General features: G+C 50.7%; 1 protein-coding gene across 1 annotated transcript in view; it reads left to right on the plus strand.

Annotated features, from left to right (window-relative positions):
- LOC142765680 (neurexin 1-like) overlaps positions 1–25071 on the plus strand; it is a 66312-nt gene extending 41241 nt beyond the window's left edge. The window contains exons 6-22 of the mRNA XM_075867111.1: positions 293–436; positions 1078–1406; positions 2433–2582; positions 2679–2831; positions 3599–3890; positions 5944–6288; positions 7092–7318; positions 7870–7978; positions 10719–10900; positions 12138–12392; positions 14188–14512; positions 16181–16303; positions 17827–18002; positions 20309–20483; positions 21000–21256; positions 21944–22055; positions 23915–25071. Of these exons, the coding sequence (XP_075723226.1) occupies positions 293–436; positions 1078–1406; positions 2433–2582; positions 2679–2831; positions 3599–3890; positions 5944–6288; positions 7092–7318; positions 7870–7978; positions 10719–10900; positions 12138–12392; positions 14188–14512; positions 16181–16303; positions 17827–18002; positions 20309–20483; positions 21000–21256; positions 21944–22055; positions 23915–24636 (4076 nt within the window). The 3' untranslated portion in view covers positions 24637–25071. The remainder of the gene's footprint in view (positions 1–292; positions 437–1077; positions 1407–2432; positions 2583–2678; positions 2832–3598; positions 3891–5943; positions 6289–7091; positions 7319–7869; positions 7979–10718; positions 10901–12137; positions 12393–14187; positions 14513–16180; positions 16304–17826; positions 18003–20308; positions 20484–20999; positions 21257–21943; positions 22056–23914) is intronic.
- Positions 25072–25318: the final 247 nt, after the last annotated feature.

Here is a 25318-nt window from a genome sequence, read left to right on the forward strand (position 1 = left end):
CTTCGGACCACGAAAAAGCAGTTCCGAAGTTGTTGAAACAACCAACACTGCCGAATTCCATTGTAAGTGTGACATGTGTTGCGGTTAATTAACCGTGCACTGCAAATTAGCGTAACGGGCGCGAAGTTCTGTGCGAGGCACGCGACCCACAACTCACTGCTGCTTTGCGACATAGGATCGCGCTGACCGTCCCATGTATGCGCGTATCACGTACGTCATTAATCACCTTTAGGGATATGGCGGCCAATCTGAAGCTATGAAGAAAGAACAGCGGAGCATTGTTCCCACGCAGGTTTCAAGGGAGTGCGGCTGCGCAGCGACGAGCCCTGCGAGCAGCGCGACCCGTGTCAACACGGCGGAAGCTGCATCAGCACCGACACGGGCGCCGTGTGCGACTGTCGGGGTTTGGACTACGAAGGGTCTTTCTGCGACCAAGGTCAGTGAGTGGGCTTTACAGATCAGCGAATATCGGCTGTAACGAGTGTTCACGCGGGGTTCGGGATTGTGACGTTAGCATAAAAAACCAAATTGCTAATGAAATACGATTCGCAACCACGTGCCAAGGAGAATTCTAAACACAACAGAAAACCTGTTTTGTCAAAGAAGGTTGCTTGTGTAGTAACTTCACCCTCTAATACTTCGGTCTACTTAGTTTGAGATGAAAGTAGCTGAGGACTGAGTCGCTTATAGCGGCTTTGTAGCAAAGCGGTTACGTTACGGGACGATCCAACCAACGGCAACGGGTTGCTGTTGGTGGCTACACGGGACGGCATTATGCTCTCCCATAGTAGAGTACCTAGTACTCTAAATCGTTACCCACTTTCTCTAAACACACGACGTTTTCGTACCTAGGATGTTTTGCGCGAGCCAGATTGCTGATTGGTTAAAGCGAATCTCATCTTTGCTGTTACAGCGAAACTCGGGCATAACGAACCACTTTATGATCACGAAACTAATCCGTTATTACGACCTGGCTAATTAGGGTGGTTATAATTAAGGTCATGCTAATTATTAACTGACTACGATATGCAAATGTGCTTGCATTATAACGCGGGGCGCTGCCGACCTGCATTGCAGAAAAGCAGCCCTCGGAGGCCACGTTTCGGGGACACGAGTTCTTGTCTCTGGACTCGAGTCGCGCCCCCGTGATCAGCGGCTCGGACCAGGTGACGCTGCTGTTCAAGACGCGCCAGTCGAGCGCCCTGCTGTGGCACAGCGGCCGAGGCGGGGACTTCATGCAGCTGTCACTGCGCGACGGAGGACTCCAGCTCTCGGTGGTGCTGGGCGCCGGCGCACTAGAGAAGAGCGTGCGGCCCGCCAGGGTGCGCTTCGACGACAACCAGTGGCACCGAGTGGTGGTGCACAGAAAAGTGCGGCACATGACTAAGACCACCAGCTTTTACCACGTAAGACGGCATTCCTTTCTTTCTTGAATCTATCTATCTATCTATCTATCTATCTATCTATCTATCTATCTATCTATCTATCTATCTATCTATCTATCTATCTATCTATCTATCTATCTATCTGTCTGTCTGTCTGTTGCCTATCTATCTATCTATCTATCTATCTATCTATCTATCTATCTATCTATCTATCTATCTATCTATCTATTTATCTATCTATCTATCTATCTATCTATCTATCTATCTATCTATCTATCTATCTATCTGTCTGTCTGTCTATCTATCTATCTATCTATCTATCTATCTATCTATCTATCTATCTATCTATCTATCTATCTGTCTGTCTGTCTGTCTGTCTGTCTGTCTGTCTGTCTGTCTGTCTGTCTATATATCTATCTATCTATCTATCTATCTATCTATCTATCTATCTATCTATCTATCTATCTATCTGTCTGTCTGTCTGTCTGTCTGTCTGTCTGTCTGCCTATCTATCTATCTATCTATCTATCTATCTATCTATCTATCTATCTATCTATCTATCTATCTATCTATCTATCTGTCTATCTATCTATCTATCTATCTATCTATCTATCTATCTATCTATCTATCTATCTGTCTGTGTGTCTACCTGTCTTTTCAACGTGGATTGCTCGATGTAGTTAAATAATCAGAATAGAATGCGTCTGGGCTAACTCATAACCTTGCACGTTGTATATGTCATTATGTTCTAGTATAGCTAGCTTGCATGGGGGACGTCATGAGTACAGCTTCATAACGTGCTCGTCTACCACCATGGCAGCCTTGATGACGTGTAATTAGCATAATCACATCGTACTGGAACTGCTTGAATACGAAAACGATGTGATTTGCATTTTATTGTCCTCTTAGCGTCAACAACAACAACAAAAAAACTGGCAAGTGATGCAATTAAAACAATATCACGCGACGTCACAAATCTTGCGGTGCATCAACATGGTTGTACGTCAAAATGTTTCAATACTACGTGAACTTGGCCGTTTCGCGCAGCTGTCCATCACGGCCGACGGCGTGTACACCGAGCGCGGTTCGACGGCGGGCGCGTTCTCCTTCCTGGCGAGCAGCGCCCTCTTCGTCGGCGGTTCTGACGTGCCACTGCCTGGACCAAAGAGGCCCAACTTCGTCGGGTGCCTCCGAAAGGTATGCGCGCCGTTTCGCTGCTTCTGCTCAACCATCTTCCGATTGACTCTGGAAACTGGTGAAGGTGACATCCGCGCATGCGCACCAACCACGCAGGTTGAGCTGGTGGCCGACAGCCTGCAGCTGGACCTGGTCGATCTGGCTCGCTCGGGCAACCGCCTGGTTCAGGCTCGAGGTAACATCCACTTCGTGTGTCAGGAGGTGGACGCCGCCGACCCGGTCACCTTCACGACAAGGGACTCGTTTCTGGTGAGTGAGACACTGCGGCTGCTTCTGGAACTATAGGTCCCGTGCGGGGCGAGACACTGGTTTTCAAGCCTTCTTTTATGCATTTAAGTGGAAGCCGGCTGTCGGTGCAAACACCGGAGTGGTCATTTAACGAGTGGTGCGCGAAAATGGAGCCGGCTTGCAACGTCAAGAGCCAACAAACTATGTGCGGTCATCCTGATGTCGTTACATGATGGTGTCTGTACACATCATCATCACTTTATAAAAGTTGGGTTGACTCCTATGGTATTGCGACACCGAGTAAGATGCAGACAGCATTTTCTTTTAGAAGTCGGGGGGTGGAGGGGAAGGGAGGTGTGAGAGAACAGTGTAATCGACTGAGAACGGGAAGGAAATGTGATGCAGGAAGTCTGGTCAACGATCGTCTAACGTAATACATTATCAACTTTACGACAAGAGCGTTGAGTGCTCGGCCAGTTGGTGCATCACTGCGAAAATCACTAAGCGACACAAAACGGGACAGACGCTACAACTTAGAAGTGTGGCAGCTTGGGCTAGTTGGTATGGCATGACGATAGTTATAGCGCGAGAACAAAACGACGACACAGAGACAAGAAGTGTCTTTCGTGTCCTTCTTGTCTCTGTGTCGTCGTTTTGTTCTCGCGCTATAACTATCGTCATCGAGACGCTACAAGTTTCGTCTTCCGCTGCCGAACGTTTTCTTTTCCCCGTGTTTCCGCGGCCGTTGGAACTAATTCCTAGGGACTCGTTTCCTCAAAATCCCGCAGGCCCTGCCCGGCTGGGAGGAGCCTCGCACGGCGGGCGCCCTCTCGGTGCGAGTCCGCACCGTGGAGCCGAACGGACTGCTGCTGTACGCCAGCGGCGCGCAGGGGGACCTCATCGCCCTGGAGCTGCTCGAGGGCCGCCTGCACTTCGTACTCGACCTCGGCTCGGGACCCGTCAAGGTGCGCACCGAGCGCCGCCTGGACGACGGCCACTGGCACCAGCTGCAAGTGGCGCGCACGGGCCGCGCGGGTACGCTCACCGTGGACGAGACCGTCTCCGAATTCGTCGCGCCAGGTAAGCGAACCTCGTGGAATTTCGTTTACTGTTTAATCCAGTACTTGACTATAGTTACGTCCATAGTCTAAGGCGGATATGATTGCGCCAGTCTGTGAAGAAGCATAGCGTGTTTAATCGTTTTTTTTAATTCAAGTCTATTAGACGTTTACAGTAGCTGACGGCCCTAAGTTGACACTAGCGACGCGCTGTTTAAAGACCAAGAAAGAGACACGAAAAACACAGGTAGAACACAACTCAAGCGCGGATTGGATTGGATTGGATAAACTTTTATTTGGTAGCGACATGACTACATGCCACACTCATGATGCGCTGGCGGCCGTTTCGCTAGCTTCACTTATACCGAATTTGGTATTACAAGACGTGAATGGATGACGAAGGTATGATACTGGTGCACGCATGAAAAACATGAGATGCGTGTCAAGTAACAACATGACTACATGCAACGCTCATGATGCGCTCGCGGCTGTTTCGGTAGCTTCGCATGTACCAAACTCGGTATTACGCGACGCGAACGGACGACATCGGTAAATGACACATCCAAACATGATAATCACGACATGCGTGTCATGTTACAACATGGCTACATGCCACACTGATGATGCGCTCGCGTCCGTTTCACAAGCTTCACATATGCCAAATTTGGTATTACGTGACGTCAATGGATGACGAAGGTATGTGACTGGAACAAACATGATAATCATGAGATGCGTATCATGTGAGAACATGACTACATGCCACAGTGAAGGCGCCAATACATTTCGACGTGACGCGGTGCGCGTGCTCGCCGGCGTTCATTTCGTCGCGTCACGGCGGCGTTGCCACGCCAGGCGCCGGTCCTGGCACATACTCGGAGGCGCGCGCCGCGCTGCGTTGCTTTGACGCATGCGCGTTTCAGCGCGTCCGGCGTCCCTCCGTCACGAAAAGAGGGAGGCGCAGTGTTGTCTCGGTAACGCATCGACGCGTAACGCAACATGTCACATTTCGCGCCGGTTGCCGACGGGCCGCGCCGACGGACGCTGGTCGCGCCTGGCGTCAGACTGTAGAGTGCTCGAGTTTTGCTAACGTAGCGTCGCTGTGCCGAGCATGCACGCGCATCAACGCTACATCGGAGTGTGTTGGGCCGTTAATGATGCGCTCGCGGCCGTTTTGTTAGCTCCACATATACCAAATTTGGTGTTACGTGACGTCAATGGATGACGAAATATATGACTGGTGCAAACATGATAATCCTGACACGCGTGTCACGTAAGAACATGACAACATACCACGCTCATAGCGTGCTCGTGGCCGTTTCGCTAGCTCTACATGTACTACATTTGGTATCACGTGACGTGAATAGATGATGAAGGTAAACGACATATCCAAACATGATAATCATGACACGGAAGTCATGCACGGCATGATTTACCTCCACCTCGTTACGTTGTGCTGATTTTAAAGTGACATATCAACATTTCTCATTCGTGCTTCGCATATCATCGATTCCCACTGTACGTGGGATCTGCCAATTTTTTGTGGTCGTTTCGCCGTGACTGTAGCAAGCCAAACTGCAAAACAATCTAAGACTCTAGAATCATGATTTGAAGCAGCGCAAAAAACGGAAGCACGAGACAACGAATACCACAGGACAAGGAGCTGAACTAAGAGCCGTTGGTTCAGCGCCTCGTCCAGTGGCCTTCTTTGCCTTGTGGTTCTTTCTCTTGCTCTGCTTCAAGCTACAAACCAGGCATTCGCGCCTCGTTGGGTATTTCTCTCGACGCCTGTTTGCCCACCTCAGCACAGGCTAGCGAACCAGACACTTACATGTTGTTAACGCAGTCCTTAATTGCTCTTCCTCGTCGTCTCTCGATGGACTCCATACCAGGCTCGTAACTAGGACGGGTTGACGGAGTTCTGACACCCTCCGAATGAAACTAAAGTATGTCAACGCCAACACATCGATCCCCAATTGCCAAAGTTAGCCGTTCTACAGATAAATACCCTCTGAAAAAAAAGTTCGTGGATAGTACTGCCCTGCCTCACACACACACACGCGCGTCAATCTGCGCAGGCAACTCCAAGCAGCTGGACGTGGAAGGTCCGCTCTTCGTCGGCGGCGTCGGCACGACGGCTCGAGACGACACGCCGCTGCCGCCGGCCCTCTGGTCGGGCTCCCTCCGGCTGGGCTTCGTGGGATGCCTGCGAGACCTGGTGGTGGGCGGCGCCGCCGTCGACCTGGCCTCCTACGCGCAGCGCCAGGACTCCGGCGCCGTGAGGGCCTCGTGTCACCGGTCCGCGGGCCCGCCGCCCTGCGCCTCGCAGCCGTGTCTGCACGGCGGCCGCTGCGTCGAGGGGTGGAACCGGTTCGTCTGCGACTGCGACCACACGCCTTTCACGGGACCCGTTTGCGCCAAGGGTGAGGAACGGCGCTTTCATAAGTTACAAAGGCTCTAGCTTGGGGGTTGTTCTCGTCATATCGGCGTGTACGTCGGTAAAAAATCCATTCTAGCTCAGAGGAACGGCGAGGAAATCGCGATTTCAGGAAGATTGTGTTAAATGTTACAGATTAAGAAAGAAAACCTGTTTTCTTGAAATATGTGTCCCAATAGTATAAGCATAAAAAAGTGAGTTTTAGTGCCGGAGTACCAAAGCCCATTGCGTGTACGTACGCTTTTGCGTTCCCTTGCACTCCCAACCACCCCCACGAAGAATACAAACGGGTCGCGGCGTGCCTCTCACGCACAGCGAGCAAGGGTACCGAAGCGCCAAACATCTCTGACTTTCTCACCCCTAAGAAGAAAACCGGTCTGGCTTCGAAACATCAGGTTTAATAATAGAATTCTTTTGGTTGAAGTGTCCTAACTGCCTCATTTCTTATCCCAAACCAGGCAGAGTTCTGCCAAATGTTTACCTTTAAAATAACACAAGGACTAGTGTACATACAGTCTTGCGTTTCTTTGTACTCCCGGTGCCATCCACGGATGATATACATATAAACGCAAGCCACTTTGCGGCCCCAGCACTAGAACTTTCGAATGAGTAGTCTATCTAGCCAATGATTCTTTTACAGACGTAGTGTCCTCACCGCAAAAGAGCTCGTATCAAGCGAACATCTTTATCGCAAGCTTTGACCTGCCGCTTATACAATGGCGAGCGTGGTGGTTGCGACTATACCGGGACCTGCTATGAAGCTCCGCTTCCTTTTGCCACGCCCTGCAGAGGCCACGAGCGTGCGCTTCAACGGCGAGCAGTACGCCCGGGTGCAGCTGTCCCGGCCGCTGCGCTCGGAGGCCGAGCGTCTGCGGCTTCGCTTCCGCTCGGCCCGGGGTCAGGGCCTGCTGCTGGCTGCAGCCGCCGACGCGCACGCCACCCTGCACACGGCCCTGGTGCTGGCGCTGGAGAACGCGAGACTCAAGGTGGCCTACAACTTGGGCGACGGAAACAAGGTGACTCTTCATACCCGTGCTAAAAGCAAGGCAACCTTTAAAAGGGGTCCTGCACTTTTCTTTTTCGGCATGATGAGAAAACGCTGTCGAATGGTCGGAGACTCCTGAGAACACGCGAGCCGACCGCAGCACGTAGTCTGGAAATTACTATCATTTCCCCAAGTCAGCTGCAAGTCGTTCCCTCTTCTATGAACGAATTATGTCATAAACCCGGTTGACCGTACCACAAGACCCATGTCGAATATTACATCGAGTCCAGGAGGGGCTAGCCCACCAACTTATTGCAATGGAACACTTATTACAATGTAACTTAACCAACTAGCCCAAATAGCCATTCTCCACCAACTAGCAGAGGAGTTAACGGTTACAAGCACATCAGCGTCGCGAGATCTTTGGTCGGTATCGCTTGTATTTTGAATTATCGAACATTTGACAGAATTTGCCGAAACGCGCATGTTCGACGAACTAACGGTGAATTTGGAACGTAGGAGATAACGTGCTAGACAACCGCGATTGTCACTATGAGGTCCGCACGCTGTGCGTCTTCGCAGATATTCTACGTGGGCCAGGCGCTGGACGATGACCGCTGGCACAGCGTCCAGCTGGACCGAAGGGGACACCGCGTCCAGCTCAAGTTGGACTCGGACACCACCACCGGAGGTTCGTGGTTTCTAACCCGCCTATCACAGATTCCGTCAGATCAATATATCACCATCTTGTTCTTCCACGCTTCGTGACCGTATGCTTTCTTTTTCGCGGCCAATAAAATCAGTCGGGAATAGCCAGTGTGGATGAAAGCGATACTTTAGACCACGACACCCTCTTCACGGGGGGATGAGCAATCTATAGAGTACATGCATTGGCTGTGCCCCTCGAAACGTGAGGACAAGGACCTTACAGAGCAAAGAGAGCTTGTAATCGTCATCATAGCAAATTGAGCTGTCCAGAGGGCCTGCGATGCGGAGGCTAGGCTATAGGTCTAACTGTCCCTGCGTAGCAGCAACTTACTGTGCCATTCTATAGGATGGCACAGCAAGTAACTCTATTCAAAACGTCCTGAGAAGAGCCAAACTTTATAAAAGATGGCACTTCTCAAAACATTTTGAATAGAGTTCGTCGTACCGTATATTATCATTTTACTTCAAGACTTATACGCTGGAGACAGGTACTAAAGGATACAACAGCTTGGTGAGGCCCCCGCACAGGTTTATACAGCATTTGCAAAAATCATATCCAATCAGGTGCACATTATATGAAAATCGCAGTCTGCATTACCTCCATATATACCTCCCCACAAATGTAAATCCATTTATAGTCCAGTTTCGGTGCCTACGTAGTGATACTTCGGCTTCGTGTCGGTATAAAGCCACATTGTTTCAGAAGTTCACGTGACCAAATGTATACTTTGACGTATAGTCTTCCTCGATTACACCCATGAACAACTCAGTGGCGGCGCGCACGTATGCCTTAGTTCTTTCGCATTCAGGCAAACAGACACGCTTAAGAATCGTTAAGCAACACCAGTCTCGTCTGCATGCGGTCACTGATGGCTTGTGTAGGGTCTGCTGCGAGAGTCGCAAGGGGTAATCATGGCGCTTCGTTAGCCAGCTTACACATGCAACGGGAATGATGGCCAGTACGTGTACTTGCCCCTATAAAGACTTTGAGCTCCGGTTCATGTATCATAAGGTGTTGGGAATGGTCTATATATGCTTACTGTAGAGTGGTCGCAGCAAACATTCGACGCGAGCGTGAAAAAAAAATAAACACAAAGACAGTACGATTTTTGTTTCTTTCTTTCCGTGCGTCTAATCGTTTCGTGAAACCGCTCGACATGCAACATCAACAACAAGCCCTCACGCAAGCCATTCTCCCATTTATAGACCATTCGGTATAAGGCACCTAACGGCCGCCACCTTCTGCTGTTAAGCGAATTATGTTACTTTTTTTGTATATCCAAACGTGGTCCATCCACGGCATGGAACTTCGAATCATGCACCAAGGAAAAAAAGAAAGGAGGGTTACGTCACATGACTGAAGGCCACAATATCGGCCCAACACGTGATCGAAAACTCAGAGCGTGCGGTAGGTTTTAGCACTCTTAGTGGCGTTCCATTTTTGAACCTCCTGCGCGAGCCGGCAGGTCTGCGCCTACATAGAAAGTGCGTTTCGAATAAAAGCTGCCAGGCGCTACACTCCGAAGTCTCGGCAAGTTTCGTTACTCGCGCGGTGTTGAAGTGAAAGGTCCCGTGTTGGACCGACACTACTGGCTTCAGAACGAGGTGCCTAGCAACACTCTAAAGAAAGAGCGAGTAATAAGGGTGTCTTTTTGGTCCCACAACAATAATCGTCATCTATATTGCGTTCCATCCTTGCGCTATCGCCCCGCGCCCGGTACATTCCGGTCACGATCGACATACCCATTATCAGGGTTACATTGCATTCTCGATAGGAAAGTGGCCAGCGCCGAGTTTTCAATAAAGGAAGCGCACGCAAGTCTGATGACGATTGCTGTTGTGGGACAAAAAAGACACCCTTTTTACTCCATTTTTTTTAGAGTGAAGGGCTGGCTGCGTGACGTCATGCTCCTTCCTCCATTTTTTTTTCCCTCCATGCTTCGAACGCACCGACCAGTTGAATTCGATGCGTGCTGGTCTACTGCAGCGCACTTCGTTTAATTGTAAAAGTCACACAACGGCAAGGCCTTCAGCTCAGTATGGCGGCACCGAAACCCATCTGAAAGATAGTCTATACTCAGAAAATTCTACAAGGCCTTCAGCTCAGTATGGCGGCACCGAAACCCATCCTTAAGATGGTCTACACTCAGAAAATTCTACAAGGCCTTTAGCTCAGTATGGCGGCACCGAAACCCATCCGTAAGATGGTCTATACTCAGAAAATTCTACAAGACCTTCAGCTCAGTATGGCGGCACCAAAACCCATCCGTAAGATGGTCTATACTTCGAAAATTTTACAAGGCCTTTAGCTCAGTATGGTGGCACCGAAACCCATCCTTAAGATGGTCTATACTCAGAAAATTCTACAAGGCCTTCAGCTCAGTATGGCGGCACCGAAATTCATCCGTAAGATGGTCTATACTCAGAAAATTCTACAAGGCCTTCAGCTCAGTATGGCGGCACCGAAACCCATCCGTAAGATGGTCTATACTCAGAAAATTCGACAAGGCCTTCAGCTCAGTATGGCGGCACCAAAACCCGTCCGTAAGATGGTCTATACTCAGAAAATTCTACAAGGCCTTCAGCTCAGTATGGCGGCACCGAAACCCATCCGTAAGATGGTCTATACTCAGAAAATTCGACAAGGCCTTCAGCTCAGTATGGCGGCACCGAAAACCGTCGGTAAGATGGTCTATACTCAGAAAATTCCGCTCCAATCGCAGAGATCCGCGGCGAGCACGCCGCCCTGGAGGTGCGAACCGTGCACGTGGGGGGAGTGACGCGCGAGGGTCCTCACTTCCCGGCCCGAGACCTGCCCGGGTTCGTGGGCCACATGCAACAGCTCCAGCTCAACGGACAGCCCCTGTTCGAGATGGCCCGACAGGGACACATACCCAGTCTTCAGGTATGCACACCTTGGAATTCATCGCCCCTCTGCGAGTTGCGAACACCTTTATGATAGGTTTTCGAGCTAAAGCCACGTGCGACGCTACAAAAAGCGTTACTGCACTTATTCTGGTGCGCCGGCCTGTTTCCGAGCTTGAGACGATTGATTGATTGATTGATTGATATGTGGGGTTTAACGTCCCAAAACCACCATATGATTACGAGAGACGCCGTAGTGGAGGAGTCTCCGGAAATTTCGACCACCTGGGGTTCTTTAACGTGCGCCCAAATCTGAGCACACGGGCCTACAACATTTCCGCCTCCATCGGAAATGCAGCCGCCGCAGCCGGGATTCGATCCCGCGACCTGCGGGTCAGCAGCCGAGTACCTTAGCCGCTAGACCACCGCGGCGGGGCGAGCTTGAGACGAAGTGAGCAATGATTGTGCACCTATGTATGTGTCACCTTCTCCTCCTTATCTTAGTCTCTTTTTTTTAATTCTTGCTTCGGTTAAGAAGCTAAGCAGGTTCATTTAACCTAAAGATAACCTCTCCGAATTTCCTTCATCACGTCTCTCTCTCTCTCTCTCTCTCTCTCTCTCCCAACAAAGCATTGCGCTCGCAAGTCCAGTGACGGGAATTAAAAATGCGCCGCAAATGTGAATCTCGGAAATCGAAATTCTCTCAGCGATGTTATTGTTTTATCCGATCGTCTTGGACGCCTGGGCGCACACAGTTCGAAATTTCTCATTACGTGCAAGGAAACTAAGCGGACGTTTCTGCTATACTTGAGGGCTAAAGCACAAAGTATAAACGACGGGACGACGGCACACAGCGCTAGTCCCTGTCCGTCGCCGCCCTCTCATTTCTACTTCGTGGCGTAACCCGAATGTTAATGGAGTAAGAACTAGACAAAGCTGCCATACTTGCAAGAAGGATGATGAGGAGCGCCAGAGTGTACGAAACTAAGACCTCCCGAAGAACGCTATTTGTCACGCCTCACAATTAGGTGGAAGAAGATAACAAATCTAGTTCACAGCAGCTGTTTAACAAATCCAATTAACAACACTGCTGTGCCAATTAAAATTTATATATACCAAATATTCATTCAATTATTATCGCTGCTGTTGTGAACTTGCAAGAACGTTCGCCACAGTGATCTTGCTATGGACGCAGTCGCTCAATGCGAGTGCGAACCGGAGTTTTGGTCACAGAAAACACCCTTCTAACACCGTTTTCCGCATCGCTTTCTCGTCAGATGACAGCCCAGCTTGGACCCCAGGGCGAGTCCTCGCAGCTGCATCAGCCGGTGACGTTCCGGTCTCGGCTGGCGTTCGTGGGTCTCCCGCAGCTGAAGGCCTACTCGTCCATGCACCTGCACTTCCAGTTCAAGACCCTCGAGCCCTCCGGCCTGCTGCTCTACAACGCCGGCAAGGGACAGGACTTCGTGGCCGTCGAGTTGGTCGACGGTCACCTGCACTACCAGTTCAACCTCGGAGACGGACCACGAAAAGTGCGTGCACCCGATCATCAAGGTGGTCCATTAGTTACAGTCAGACCACGTTACATACACAGTTGGATCCATGCTAGTCCCGCAATTTTCATTTGTGAAAGGCAGTCATGCGATGGCACAACGGTAGGTAAAATGTCAATGAACCTCCCCGTGAGATAACCCCGACTAATGGTGATAAAATACACCTGTCAAGCGTGCTTTTCCGCCTAACAACCTAGTTTTGTGGCAAAGCATTACGTTTGTAAAGTATGCAGCATTGGTCGACAGACTTGCATGATGGCGGAGCTGTGCAATCGTCGATATTTGTCAAGACGTCCAAGCTTAATCGTACGATGCCCTTAAGAAAAATTGATCATCTAGGTTAGCGAGCACCACGAAACTTGTGGAAACTTGGGAAATCGAACAAACGGAGACAAATCGGATCTGTGGGTGTGTTTCAGGGCGCGGCTTCCTAGCGCGAACAAATGAACGCGACGGTTTAATATAGTGCATCGAGTCCAACCGCTATCTACCATATGGAAACGCCTACGAGCGTTAAAAAAACGTGATTTACCTACACGCACGCAGTCAATCAAAATCATCCAAAGAGGCCCCAATAACACCAACTAACGCCTCAGATTACATAATCTGCATTGAATTTTTTCTATCTATTAGCGAGTGCAACTGTTTATGAGCACTTTGTGTGAAACAATACGTTATATTCAATTGTTCGGTCCAGTTTTCAACGCCAGATGTAAAGCGCGCTTCACCATTTCCCTACCTCGTCCATCGGCGAGACAGCGCGGTTGCAAACACGATTCGCCATTCGACAATCTCGTCTAACGGCTAAGCATTACAACTGCTACTCAAGACTTGACAAATTTCTTTAATGGCACAGTAGTAAAATCTAAAGGTGCTTCCCCATGACACGAGCCTGACTTAAAACGATAAAGTGCGTCTGTAAATCATGCTTTTTTTCTTGGCGATTCTGTATTGTGGCGAAGCAGTACGTTTTTAAAGCGTGCACCATTGTTCGACAGCCTTGAATTAGCGAAGCAGCAGGAACTGTAAAGATTGGGCCGCAATTTTTGTTACGATCTCGTAAAGTCGCGAAACACCGCCCCTCGTTTGTATGTCGGAAAACGTGCGAAATTGGCAGCTATACGCTCTAGCGCTGCGAAAATTGAGGAAACGGCGGAGCTGGTAGCGTTCCCTTCTCGAATTTCCCTCGTCTTCACCCTCACTTCCTTTTCACGCCTTTTCCCACCCTAGACTACACCAAACCATTCTATGCTTTTGCCCTTTTGCCTCTTTCCTTTTCCTTTCTCTCCTGCTCGCCCTCAAGTCACTCCACCTCCCGATCCCTTTCCTACCATTTTCTATCCATTGCTTCCCCCTCTTCCCAGCTCCTCAGATACACTTCCGATTCCCTTTTAGTTATAATATACAATACAACGCTACGCTATGATTTGCACTCCCCCCCCCTAATCCTTTCCTTCCTCCTCAACCTCACTTCCCGTTCCAACCCCTCGCTAAGTTGTGATTTGCATGTATATGTTCTGCTTTACCATCTCCCCTCCTCTTCGATTCTCTTTCCCACTCCTTTGCGATACTACACCACGCAATGGCTATGCTGCGCTAAGAGCCACCCCTTTGCTACACCATACCACGCAATGGCTATGCTATGCTAAAAGCTGCTCGGTAAACATCCACTTTCCGTGAGCATATCCGCCGAGGTTTTCGCGAACCATCTCACGGCAGAACCTGCAGCTTCGACAGCTCCGCTGTTAATAAACCCTTGACACCGACGGCACAGGTGCGGTCCAACACGGCACGCCCTCTGAACGACAACCGGTGGCACGCGGTGACCCTGGGCCGCAGCTCCCTGCGCCAGCACAGCCTGGTGGTGGACGACCGCGTCGCCACGGTGAGCAGCCCGGGCGCCAACGTGCACCTGGACCTCGAGGGGCTACTCTACCTGGGAGGAGTGCGCCGGGGCGGCTACTCGGCGCTTCCCAAGACCCTGGCGTCGCGCACGGGCTTCCTGGGCTGCCTCGCCTCGTTGGACTTGAACGGCGAGGCGCTGCACCCGCTGGACGACGCGCTGCTGCCGAGCCCGCTCGTCTCCCGAGGATGCCACGGTGAGCGCTGGCATCGCATGTTCGCACGCCGTTCAAGACTGTCCCCTCGGCGAATGCGCTCACCGTCTCAGTAAATTGATTGATATGTGGGGTTTAACGTCCCAAAACCACCATGTGATTATGAGAGACGCCGTAGTGGAGGGCTCCGGAGATTTCGACCACCAGGGGTTCTTTAACGTGCACCCAAATCTGAGCACACGGGCCTACAACATTCCCGCCTCCATCGGAAATGCAGCCGTCGCAGCCCGGATTTGATCCCGCGATTTGCGGGTGAGCAGCCGAGTACCTTAGCCACTAGACCACCGCGGCGGGGCCCGTCTCAGTAAACAAGAGTGCATCCTGCTGGCTGTTTTATGTCGCACGCAGTTGAATTATCAGAAGCTATTTTTTTTTTTCGCAACTTGTGTGCTTGTTACCTGGTGCGTTCGTATTATATGTTTAGTCGTGAGTGCCCGTTTGATTTCTATTCGCGTAACCAATTCTTTGTTTGCTTACTTTTCTTTATTTTGTTTGCTCTTCCATTCCTGATTTGGCCTGTCATGGCCTGTAGTAATGCGAAACTAATTAAATAAATTTTCAACTCTCTGGTGTTTTACTGTCGTGTTATCTTAGTCTTCGAGTCCAAGTTACCCTTCTCTCTATCTTTCCTTAATTATTCACCCACCGCGATAGCTTACAAGTTATGGGGCTAGATTACTGATATGAAGGGCGCGGTAGCGAATGCCGATCGCGAGTGCCGCATTTCGACAGGGGCGATATCTCGGCATGCCACCGACAAAACGTGTAATTTTTCGTCCCGATGCCCGTGTGCTTATTTTTACGCACACGGTGGTCGAAATATCCCAAGCTCTCCGCTACGGCGTCCGTGATAATCATATCGTGGTTTTCGGACGTAAAACTTCAACAATAATCATATAGTACAAACCCAACAGCTTAATTAGCACTTCCCCGATAAGTTACGTTTCTCTCTTATCTTGACATCGATTAATGATTATTGCATCATTTTTAGTACTTCCTTGTGCCCATAGAAGGCTGAACTAAATCAGTTGTATAAAATTTTGAGAATCCTTACTAATTTAGCTGTGGTACTGTGAATGGTTGTGGTATCTCGAAGCTCTTGATAATAAATACAATTTCTATACAAGTTTGGTACAGATGTGATTATGTGTGATTGTTTGTTTGACTTAGCCCTGGGTATGCTTGCAGTGATGTGGTAGTGTTATGTCGCGTTATGTATAGATACGTATTCAACGAGGCTGTGCAATCATCAAGTCATTTATTGTTGGTGGCAACTAACTATTGCCTCTCATCAAAAGCTCGCAGAAAAAAACATTGTGCCAAATGGTTTCAAGTGAACTAAGTCTAGGTGTAGTAACTTTGCTATACAACTTCTGGGCCTGTATTCAAAGAACGTTTTGTACTCGGGAAACTATCACGTTGTCATTTTGTTCGTATGTTATGGTACACTATTCTTCACGGCATCCTTACTGACCTTTCCCCCCATGGCTCTTTTTTTCTTGTCGCACTTGTCGTTGTTGCGCTCACTGTTGTTGTAAGAATACAGCCATCGTAACTGCGTAGGATCTGGACGGTGCCAGTTCTTTCCCGTCTACGTGAGGAGGTAAAGTTGCTCGTAACACGTGACTTCGCGCTTGCATTTCGGCGCAGCCACGTGGGCCCCGTGCGGCGACGCAGCGTGCAGCAACGGAGGAGTGTGCACGCCCGGCTGGAACGAGCAGCAGTCGTGCGACTGCGACGCAACATCCTTCAGCGGACCCACGTGTTCGGACGGTAAGCAGAGGCGTAATAGAATCACACACGTTACTTCCCGTAGAGGAAGGTATATAACAGCTGTATCTTGCCGGTACTTGGCTACGGAGCAGAAGAAACCTGGAGACTTACAAAGAGGGTTCAGCATAAATTGAGGCCGACGCAGCGAGTAATGGAAAGAAAAATGGTAGGTGTAACCTTAAGAGACAAGAAGAGAGCAGAGTGGATTAAGGAACCAACGGGGTTAAGGATATCATAGTTGAAATCAAGAAGAAGAAATGAACATGGGCCGGGCGTGTAGCGCGTAGACAGGATAACGGCTGGTCATTAAGGGTAACTAACTGGATTCCCAGAGAAGGCAAGCGGGTTAGGGGGAGACAGAAGGTTAGGTGGGCAGATGACATTAAGAAGTTTGCGGGTATATATTGGCAGCAGCAAGCACAGGACCGAGTTAACAGGCGGAAAATGGGAGAGACCTTTGTCCTGCAATGGACGTAGTCAGGCTGATGATGATGACGATGATGATTATGATGATGACCTCTCCCCGTAAAGGGTACCCTGAGTAGTGTGCGAAGTAGACAAGTTCTGTAAAGACGCGCTTCTTGTTCATCATCATAGACGTTCATGGTTGCGCAACACAGCCGTTTTAGGAGCCCTCTCCTCCGCCACACTAGCGCTCATGCCTTTATTCGTACTACTGCGCTGTGTGTGAGAGAAAGAAAGGGATAAGCTCGTTTATTATACAGAGCAGCGCAGTGCCTCTAGCGGTTTCCACTCATACCACAGCACGCGCCAAAGGAGAGCGAGCGCTCTACTGCAGAGCTATTTAGTGGACGGTCCGAGTACTAGCGTGGTGTTACGTATTCCGCTCTCACCACTGTTAGGTAACGCGTGTTTCTCAGCTCGCGGCTGCCACCGCGCAGAGCTGATAGACGGAGCGGACAAGACGACGTTGAGTTAAGGCAACATTTATGTACAGCACAGATAGAAGCGTTACATATTCGGCACCGGGGCCGACAGCTTGAGGAGCTCGAAGAGCCGAGATGTCTTCGGACACTCTCGTCTGCTGCTTGCCGCCGCGCCGCTTAGTTCTTTTATAGGCCCTGGTGTCTCTTACGTCAGCAGCCTCCAATCAGGAACGCCACTGGTCCTTGCGTCACCAGCCTCCAATCAGGAACCACCGATGGATTGTACCCATGGACGAGAGTGGTGTTGCCACGCGTTGCGCAAGACGCGCCGGGCTAGATGGCGTCTACTGCATCATCGGGCTGGAATCGGACCCGCGCGCGGAGGGACCTAGCCGTGCGTTGCGTAAGACACACCGTTGACGGTGATGGCGTCAGCCGGGCAGGCTCGCTGGTTTTGGCGCCGGTTGCCTTTGCAGAAGCAACGAATTTCAGTTTGGAATCTAAGGCAGTGGCTACGACAACGGACAAGCCCCTACCACAAGCTGTTTCGCATCTAAAACACGGGCTAAGCAGCGTGTCCCGTGCAGAAGATTCGATGTTCCCTGTATTAATGGTCCCATTTTTTCTTCTTCGCAGAGAGCATCGCGTACAAGTTCGGTCCCCGACCGGGCCTGGTACGCTTCACGCCGAGTGGCGGACCGCGAGCGGCGTCTCGCGCCGACCTCCTCGCACTGGCTTTCCTGAGCACGGCCGACGACGCCGTGCTGGTGCACGTCTCGGGACCCGACCAGCACTTCCTGCTCCTACACATTGTGAGTGTTTATGGCCTACCGAGCATCTACGCATAGAATAGTGATGAAAAATTATTGAACACGCCATGTCACCGGAGCCGACGTGTCGACAAAGAGGCAAGTCTGCTTGTCGAACCGACGGCTCCGGCAAATCCCTGTTCAGGAATATTCATCTCCTCAAGCCTCCACCTTCTCCTCATTTTCTCTCTTGTTTGTATACGTACGCACAGAAGTGTGACTAAGATTGTTCGCGAGTGTGACGGTATACACTGAGTGTAACAGTAGAGAGTTTTAGTACTGCGTACGCTGCGTACGTGGCGGCGTTGCGTACGTAAGGACGCCACGTTCTGCGCAGTGCGCATGCGCAGACCGCAACGCGCACGTATCGCATTACGTACGCAGCTGCTACGTACGCACGCATGAGATGCGTGCGTGCGTACGTATGAGGTGATCGCGCCGCTCTCGAACAAGTTCGCGACAGCGCGAGACTTCGTTTTGCAATATGGCGGCATCGAAGGCCAGCACCGACCGGCTCTGTGGCTTAAAATATGGCCACAATCTGGCTATAACACTTGGATTGGCTCACATTGGCTGTCAACAACACTTGCTTCGATTTTGATCTACCAGATGGCGCAACACGCTTCACGCTCGTTACGTACGCGGGTACTACGGCGTACTAAAAGCCGATTAGTGGCAAACGACGCCTCGTAACGCAAGGCGCTTGCGTGATGCGTACGTAGCATCATTCCGCAGTACTAAAACTTTCTAGTGACTGTAATGCGACAGTAGCATTACTACGTGACTGTAGCGTTTATACACAAGAGTACGGCTATGCCGCTGCAGTGTAAACACTGCAGAGACTCTGGCCGTGTGAACGCAAAACGCGCGCGGACATCGCGTCTTCGTGTCCATGTGCTCCTGCGCTGCTCTCATCTATGAGAAGCGCAAGTTGGGAACCCATCCTATGCAGCCATGTCGTACCCACTTTATCCCACTTCGAAGCACTTACGAAACTCAGCACAGCTAAACAAGTAGTGGTAGTTACGATTATGCCCGCGATTCGCCAACTACCCGCCAAATGTCGTAAGTTCTTGAGCGACTGCATCCTGGTTGCACCTGGAAGCTGCAATTGCGCCTGCTCTCGAGGAAGGGCAGCTGGCGGCTATATCGGAGCACATAGTGAGAAAACATCGTGGCGGGCGAGGTCAGATGCGGACACAACACGAGCGCTGTATCGCGTTTCCGGTCCTCGTCTGTCGCGTTGCATTCCATTGCAAAATGCAACGTCAACTACGTGGCCCAGCGTAGTGCCCAAGTTATTATTAGCTACGTTTTGCGTGTACTTGTCGGCATCGGTGTCAACCATAACAATGTTGATAAGATGGACCACCAATGTACCTCTTTTGACGTCAATCATTTCGTTTTAAATGTGGTTCTGGCGCAGGGAAGCCATTATGTAAAGGAAAGGGTGTCGGTCTATCCTCTTCGCTCCTTCTACCTTGCTCCGGAACGCATCTTAATAAAAAAAAAATTGGTCGCGTATCTGTGCGCTTCGCTACAAATGTCATCGAAAGAAGATATTCCGCAGGCCTTCCTTCGTGCATAGCGTGGTATTTTCAACACAGCCTAAGGACCACTAGGGTCTTCAGAATCACGTATCTATGTATTTTCTACTTGAATACCACACGACCTATTACTCACGTATTGGTGCCTCAGATATGTGCAATATTCGCTTTTTGATCGACAATATTCACAAGTATCGACGCAGCCACCACTTCAAGCTGGCTGAGCGTTCAGCAATACCTTTCGCCGGGTGACTGAATCGTGTGACAGACAGACAGACAGACAGACAGACAGACAGACAGACAGACAGACAGACAGACAGACAGACAGACAGACAGACAGACAGACAGATGGACCGACAGACAGACAGACAGATAGATAGATAGATAGAACAATAGATATATAGATATATAGATAGATATATAGATATATAGATAGATAGATAGATAGATAGATAGATAGATAGATAGATAGATAGATAGATAGATAGATAGATAGATAGAACAATAGATATATAGATAGATAGATAGATAGATAGATAGATAGATAGATAGATAGATAGATAGATAGATAGATAGATAGATAGATAGATAGATAGATAGATAGATAGATAGATAGATAGATAGATAGATAGATAGATAGATAGATAGATAGATAGATAGATAGATAGACAAAAATTTCTGCGTTCTAATATCCGAAGAAAGACTATCGTCTTTAAAAGTACGAACCAACATCGCGGTGCTTTGCTCCTAATTTCTTTCCAGGAGGGCGGCAAGCTGCTGGTGACGTACAGCGCGGGCAACGCGGGAGACCTGACGGCCAGCGATCCGGGCCTTCGAGTGAACGACGGCCGCTACCACGTGGCCCGCGTGCGACGGGACGGCGCCAACGTCACGCTCACCGTCGACGACCGGACGGCGCACGCGAGAAGCATCAAAGGTGCGCACCCGGAACCATCCTTTGCTGCCCACGTCAATCTATCGACCCCGCCATCATAAAAAGCGTGAGACAGGAAGGAGACAGGATAGAAGAGACAAGAGCACTCGTCTTATAATCTGCCTTGTCTCGGCTCTGCATGACGCTCTTGAATGCGTACTATGAGCTCTCTGTAGCGTATTTTTTTTCCTCCACGCTTTCCCAAAAGCCGCCCATCTTATTTGGACACCCATGCAGCTTCCATCAGCTCTTGTATTCGCGAAGCTTTCTTTTTTGCCGGCTTCATCAAATGCGAAATAATACCATAAATTGTAGCTCTCCGTGCCGCAACGGTAGCGCATCACGGCCAGTCGTTTTATGGTCCCTTCGGGAAACTGAATCTCCAGATGAAGCATTTCAAATGTTCGTCGTTGAGTTGGGACTTGACTCAAAACTAGATCATATGGTCAGCTTTCTGTTCAGCCACCTGCACGCGGCGAGTTTAGCGCGAAAACACAGCCTCTCAATGGGTGCCGGCAGGTCGCGCCCCTGGCGTACTGTCCCGCTACTTTTCGGTGGAGGCTGGCGGCTTCCGTAGCAGTCACCAGCAGGGTGGCGCCGACAGCGACGCCGTGCAGCGCCCCTTCGAGGGCGTCATGGCGGGCCTGGTGTTCGACGGTGTGCGCCTCCTGGACCTGGCCGCCGAGAACGAGCCCCGGGTTCGAATTCAGGGGGACGTCCAGCTACTACTCTCCATCCCGTACGAGCCGCCAAAAGGGTCGCCACGCATGCAGCAGGTGGGCCAACTGCTCTCTCTCGCACGATCAGAATATCGGTAGCTTGTCATCTGAAAGCCTGTGCTATATGAAGAGCTGCCGCTTTGCGACTCGTATAATATAGTGCATGCAGTGTCTCTCAAATGCATCATTGCTTGCTACTGCGACTTTCACGCTCTATAGTAAGAGACTTGTTTCTTTCGGTGCCTGCAGAAAAGACAGTCGCTCTTCCTGCAGTGGTATCGTGGTATAATGTCGACCACATATAAGATGAACACCTTAATAGTATTCAAGCCGTTATTGCTAACACATTTATTATATGTACTTCCCGAGAAAAATGGTCGTTATATGATACACAATTATTCTAACATGTGTCTTTTCGATTGTGTACTAATCATCAGGTTCTACACTGTCTTGAATACTAATGAGGTGTTCTCTTCGGATGAGGACAACCCCTTAGTGCATAGCACTGAGACGACCTAAGTTTGATGCATGACCAGCTCAGCCCTGTTCACACCTAAAGATGATCACTAAAGACCTTCTGCAATCGTCCATATGCCCCGTTTACCCTGAATATCACAAGAACAGGCGCACCCGTAACCCGTTGCCACTGATTCTATAGATTCAAATAACACGGATCAAGACCACGTTCCCTTAGCCATTACGTTTTATTTAGATGTAATCAATCAATTTGTGTTTGTATCGCAGCAACCGCGAGCCTCTCCCGGATCCTACGAGGGCGACGACCTGGTATTCTCGGAAGGCTCCGGCTGCTTCGACAGCGACGACGACGATTGCGGAGCGGACGGATTCGGCTCTGGTAAGGCTCTAAGCGTTTATGGAAGGAAGTAGTAAAGAGAAAAGTTCCGAGCCGTAACTGTCTCTCCGTATACGACAACACCCCAACAGGTCGGGACAGGGATGGGGTGTGAGTAAAAAAAGAGCTGACAGGGTAAGAATTGAAAAATATAGACAACCACGCGTCGCCCGCAAGCGCGAATCTTCGCGCGAACTACCCAGGCAACCAGGAAAGCCGCCAAGAAAACCGTCAGAAAAAGGATTGCCGATCAAGAAAAACAAACGGGCCTTAAAGACGCGTTTTAAAGGGTCCCTACAACGTTTTATTTTTTCAAATTTTGTTTTTTATTAGTTCACTACTGGAACAAATCATTGGCACCAGAGTTCAATCGAAACACCCATTATTAACGGAGCTACAAGTACTGAAAAAGTACCCTCTTCCTGCGCTCCGCCTTTCATCCTCAGCTGCCCTCAACTCTTCCTTCGAGCGCTCGGGCCTAAGCTCCGCCTTCACGGCGCCTGCGTCACGATGTGGCGTGAGACCGCATACGCGTAAATCCCGCCGCCGATCCGATAGCAGTAGACTCTGCTTAGCGTTCCACAGCCAATCAGATCAGCTGGAAACGATGACGTCAGTGGGTCAGAGCGTGTCACTTGGTGTGCTTTAGCTGCCTATGCTGATTACGTCCGCTGAGAAGGGCCTGGCAATCTGCCAATCGAATGCAGACTGTGCAAGACTTTTGTTAACATTGCGGACGGGCTGAGAGAGAGAGAGAGAACCAAGGAGGTTACTCAGATGCACTTCCGATTCACTACTCCGCACTGGCAGAATGAATAAAGAGGCGGAAAGAGACAGAAGAAAAAAGATACGTGGATAGAATTACGCGAGTTCTTGGAAGAGCACATATATACTGCAGGCGGACTAGCAGATCTATTGGCATTAGGTGTTTCAGTAGCGCTTTCGTCGCCTTCCTTATGTGCCTTTGTGGGGTCTCGGCGAGGCGAACGAGCGCCTCGCTACGCCACGCTCTTGGAGTGAACGGACACAGCAGACGCGGTAGGTACAACGCACACAACATACATACATTTATCAACTAATTTAAACGACGATATCGTCCGCCGAATGATACATCAATTTTATTTAACACGCTACCATACAAACAACATAACGCAATGACACACTAAACACACAATAACATGATAAACACACACTAACACCCTAACACATACCCAAAGCGGCGTCGCCAACGCCTGACTTTCCACGTGGGACCCCGGCGCGAAGCCCGCGGTGCCGAGCACCGGGGACCCACGCTACAGACAACCGTCCGCGGCAGCCGCCACGCGCAGAAGAGGCTCGCTCAGCTCTCGCCCACCACCAAGGCCTGCCTTCCACCAGGGACCTCCGCCGGCGCTACCACTCTACCAACAGTGGTACTCAAAGCGAACACAACGCCATCTGTCGCCCGGCGGTGGTCACCACCGAAATAAAGCCTTGGGGCGAGACACGTGCGCCACGCGGCGCAAACAACTTTACAGGGGGGGTTTCAGCACCCCCATACCTTCCAGGGCACACGTATACGGTCCTTGAATCTTGGTCGTAGAAAATGGTCACGGGTCAGGGTTATTCAGAAGCATACACAGCGGGCAAAACAAATGCAAACAAAGCTTTCGCTCGTGGTAACTAAGGGCCGAATTCACAAATAATTCACTGAACTTAAGTTTCGGAAGTAATTTTTCTCATTGCTTAGCCAATCTCGCTAATGATATGACCCGCATCGTGACCGACTGAAGTTTCATCTTACAAAAATTACTGTGCAAGGCGATTTTGTGAAAACAGGCCTAGGTTTACAAGAGCTCAACCTGAGCCTTTTGTTTTTTCAGGAGATGACCTCATCACGGCCGTGTACGTGCAGCCGACCGCGAGACCAGCACCCTCGCCTCCACCGGTGGTCGTCACTCACGGCGACTGCGACGACGAGGACTGCCTCGACGGCGGCTCCGGCTCGGCGCCCGACGGCGACGAAGACGACGACAGCGGCGACGGGGCGTCGCCGACGCCACCCGACCAGGGCTTCTCGAGCAGCTCGACAACTTCGAGCACGACAGCCGCGGCCACGGTCACGCCCTCGACGTCCACCACGACGCGACGTCGCCAGCACGAGTGGAGCATCGTGCGCACATTCACGGTGACGCGCGCCCCCTGGCAGCCTCGAAGCACGCAAGGCGCCCCGCCCGCCGTCATCAGCGTGCCCATCCCGGAGTTGACCGTGCCAGACCAGGAGAGGGCGCGCCCAGCGCCAAAGCTCAAGAGCTCGGCGGACAGCACGGCCTTGGTGATCGGCGTCATCGCCGGCATCCTCATCAGCATCGTGATCGTGGCGCTACTCGTGTACCAGTTCCGAAGCCGGCCTGCAGGCGCCTACAAAGTCGAGCAGGCCGGGGCTGCAGCGGTCGCCACCGGAGGCGCCTCCAAGGGCGCCGGGGCGCCGCAGAGCGAGGCCTACCAACCCGTGGCCACGGCACAACAACTCAACGGCGCCGTACAGCCGAAGGCCGGAAACGGAGCCAAGAGAAAGAAGGACCTGCGAGAGTGGTACGTCTGAACCACCACGACCACCTCAACAGGACCTCCTCGGGCCCCAACTCCTCGACATGCGACGAGAGTTTACGTCTTTCAAAAAAAAAAAAAAACACCGGGGCGGGGCCGCGCCGCTATCCCGCCCACAACTCCCCAAACTTCTTCTAAGTCGTCGCGTGGCTGCAAGAAGTTTTGGCCTCGCCCTGCAGCCAAGGAGAAGAGACTCCAGCGCTCATGACGTCATCCCAGTGACGTCACTGCTACCACTGCAGGCCCCCCGCCATTGCCGTACAAAATAGACTCGCGCCGCAGGAGGATCGCATATCAGTTTGGACAATGTCCTCCATTTTCGTTCTGCCCCGCGCAAGAAGCCTCGGTGCACGTCTTCGTCTTACTCTTCCTTTTTTATGTTTTATATCTGTGTGTGTATTTCATTTCTTCATTTATTCGGCGACGAAAGGTGCGGACCGACCTCCCGTGCTTTGTGATGACCTCACTGTAGGTGGACAAAGTGTTAATCGTGCCGCGATCGGGCAGCAGCGAGCAACACCAGCAATAATTCTAGAGGACCGATGATCACAGTGCAGTTAATAAAACTGGGACATTGCGCGCGTGCGTTCGCATCAATTTATCCATTGCTGCGCAATGATACGCTCAGACACGAGTTCTCTTCCGGGAAGCTATATAGTTACCCTAAAGCGCAGGTC

The sequence above is a fragment of the Rhipicephalus microplus genome, chromosome 6 (genome assembly GCF_043290135.1).
Source record: "Rhipicephalus microplus isolate Deutch F79 chromosome 6, USDA_Rmic, whole genome shotgun sequence".
NCBI lineage: Eukaryota > Metazoa > Arthropoda > Arachnida > Ixodida > Ixodidae > Rhipicephalus > Rhipicephalus microplus.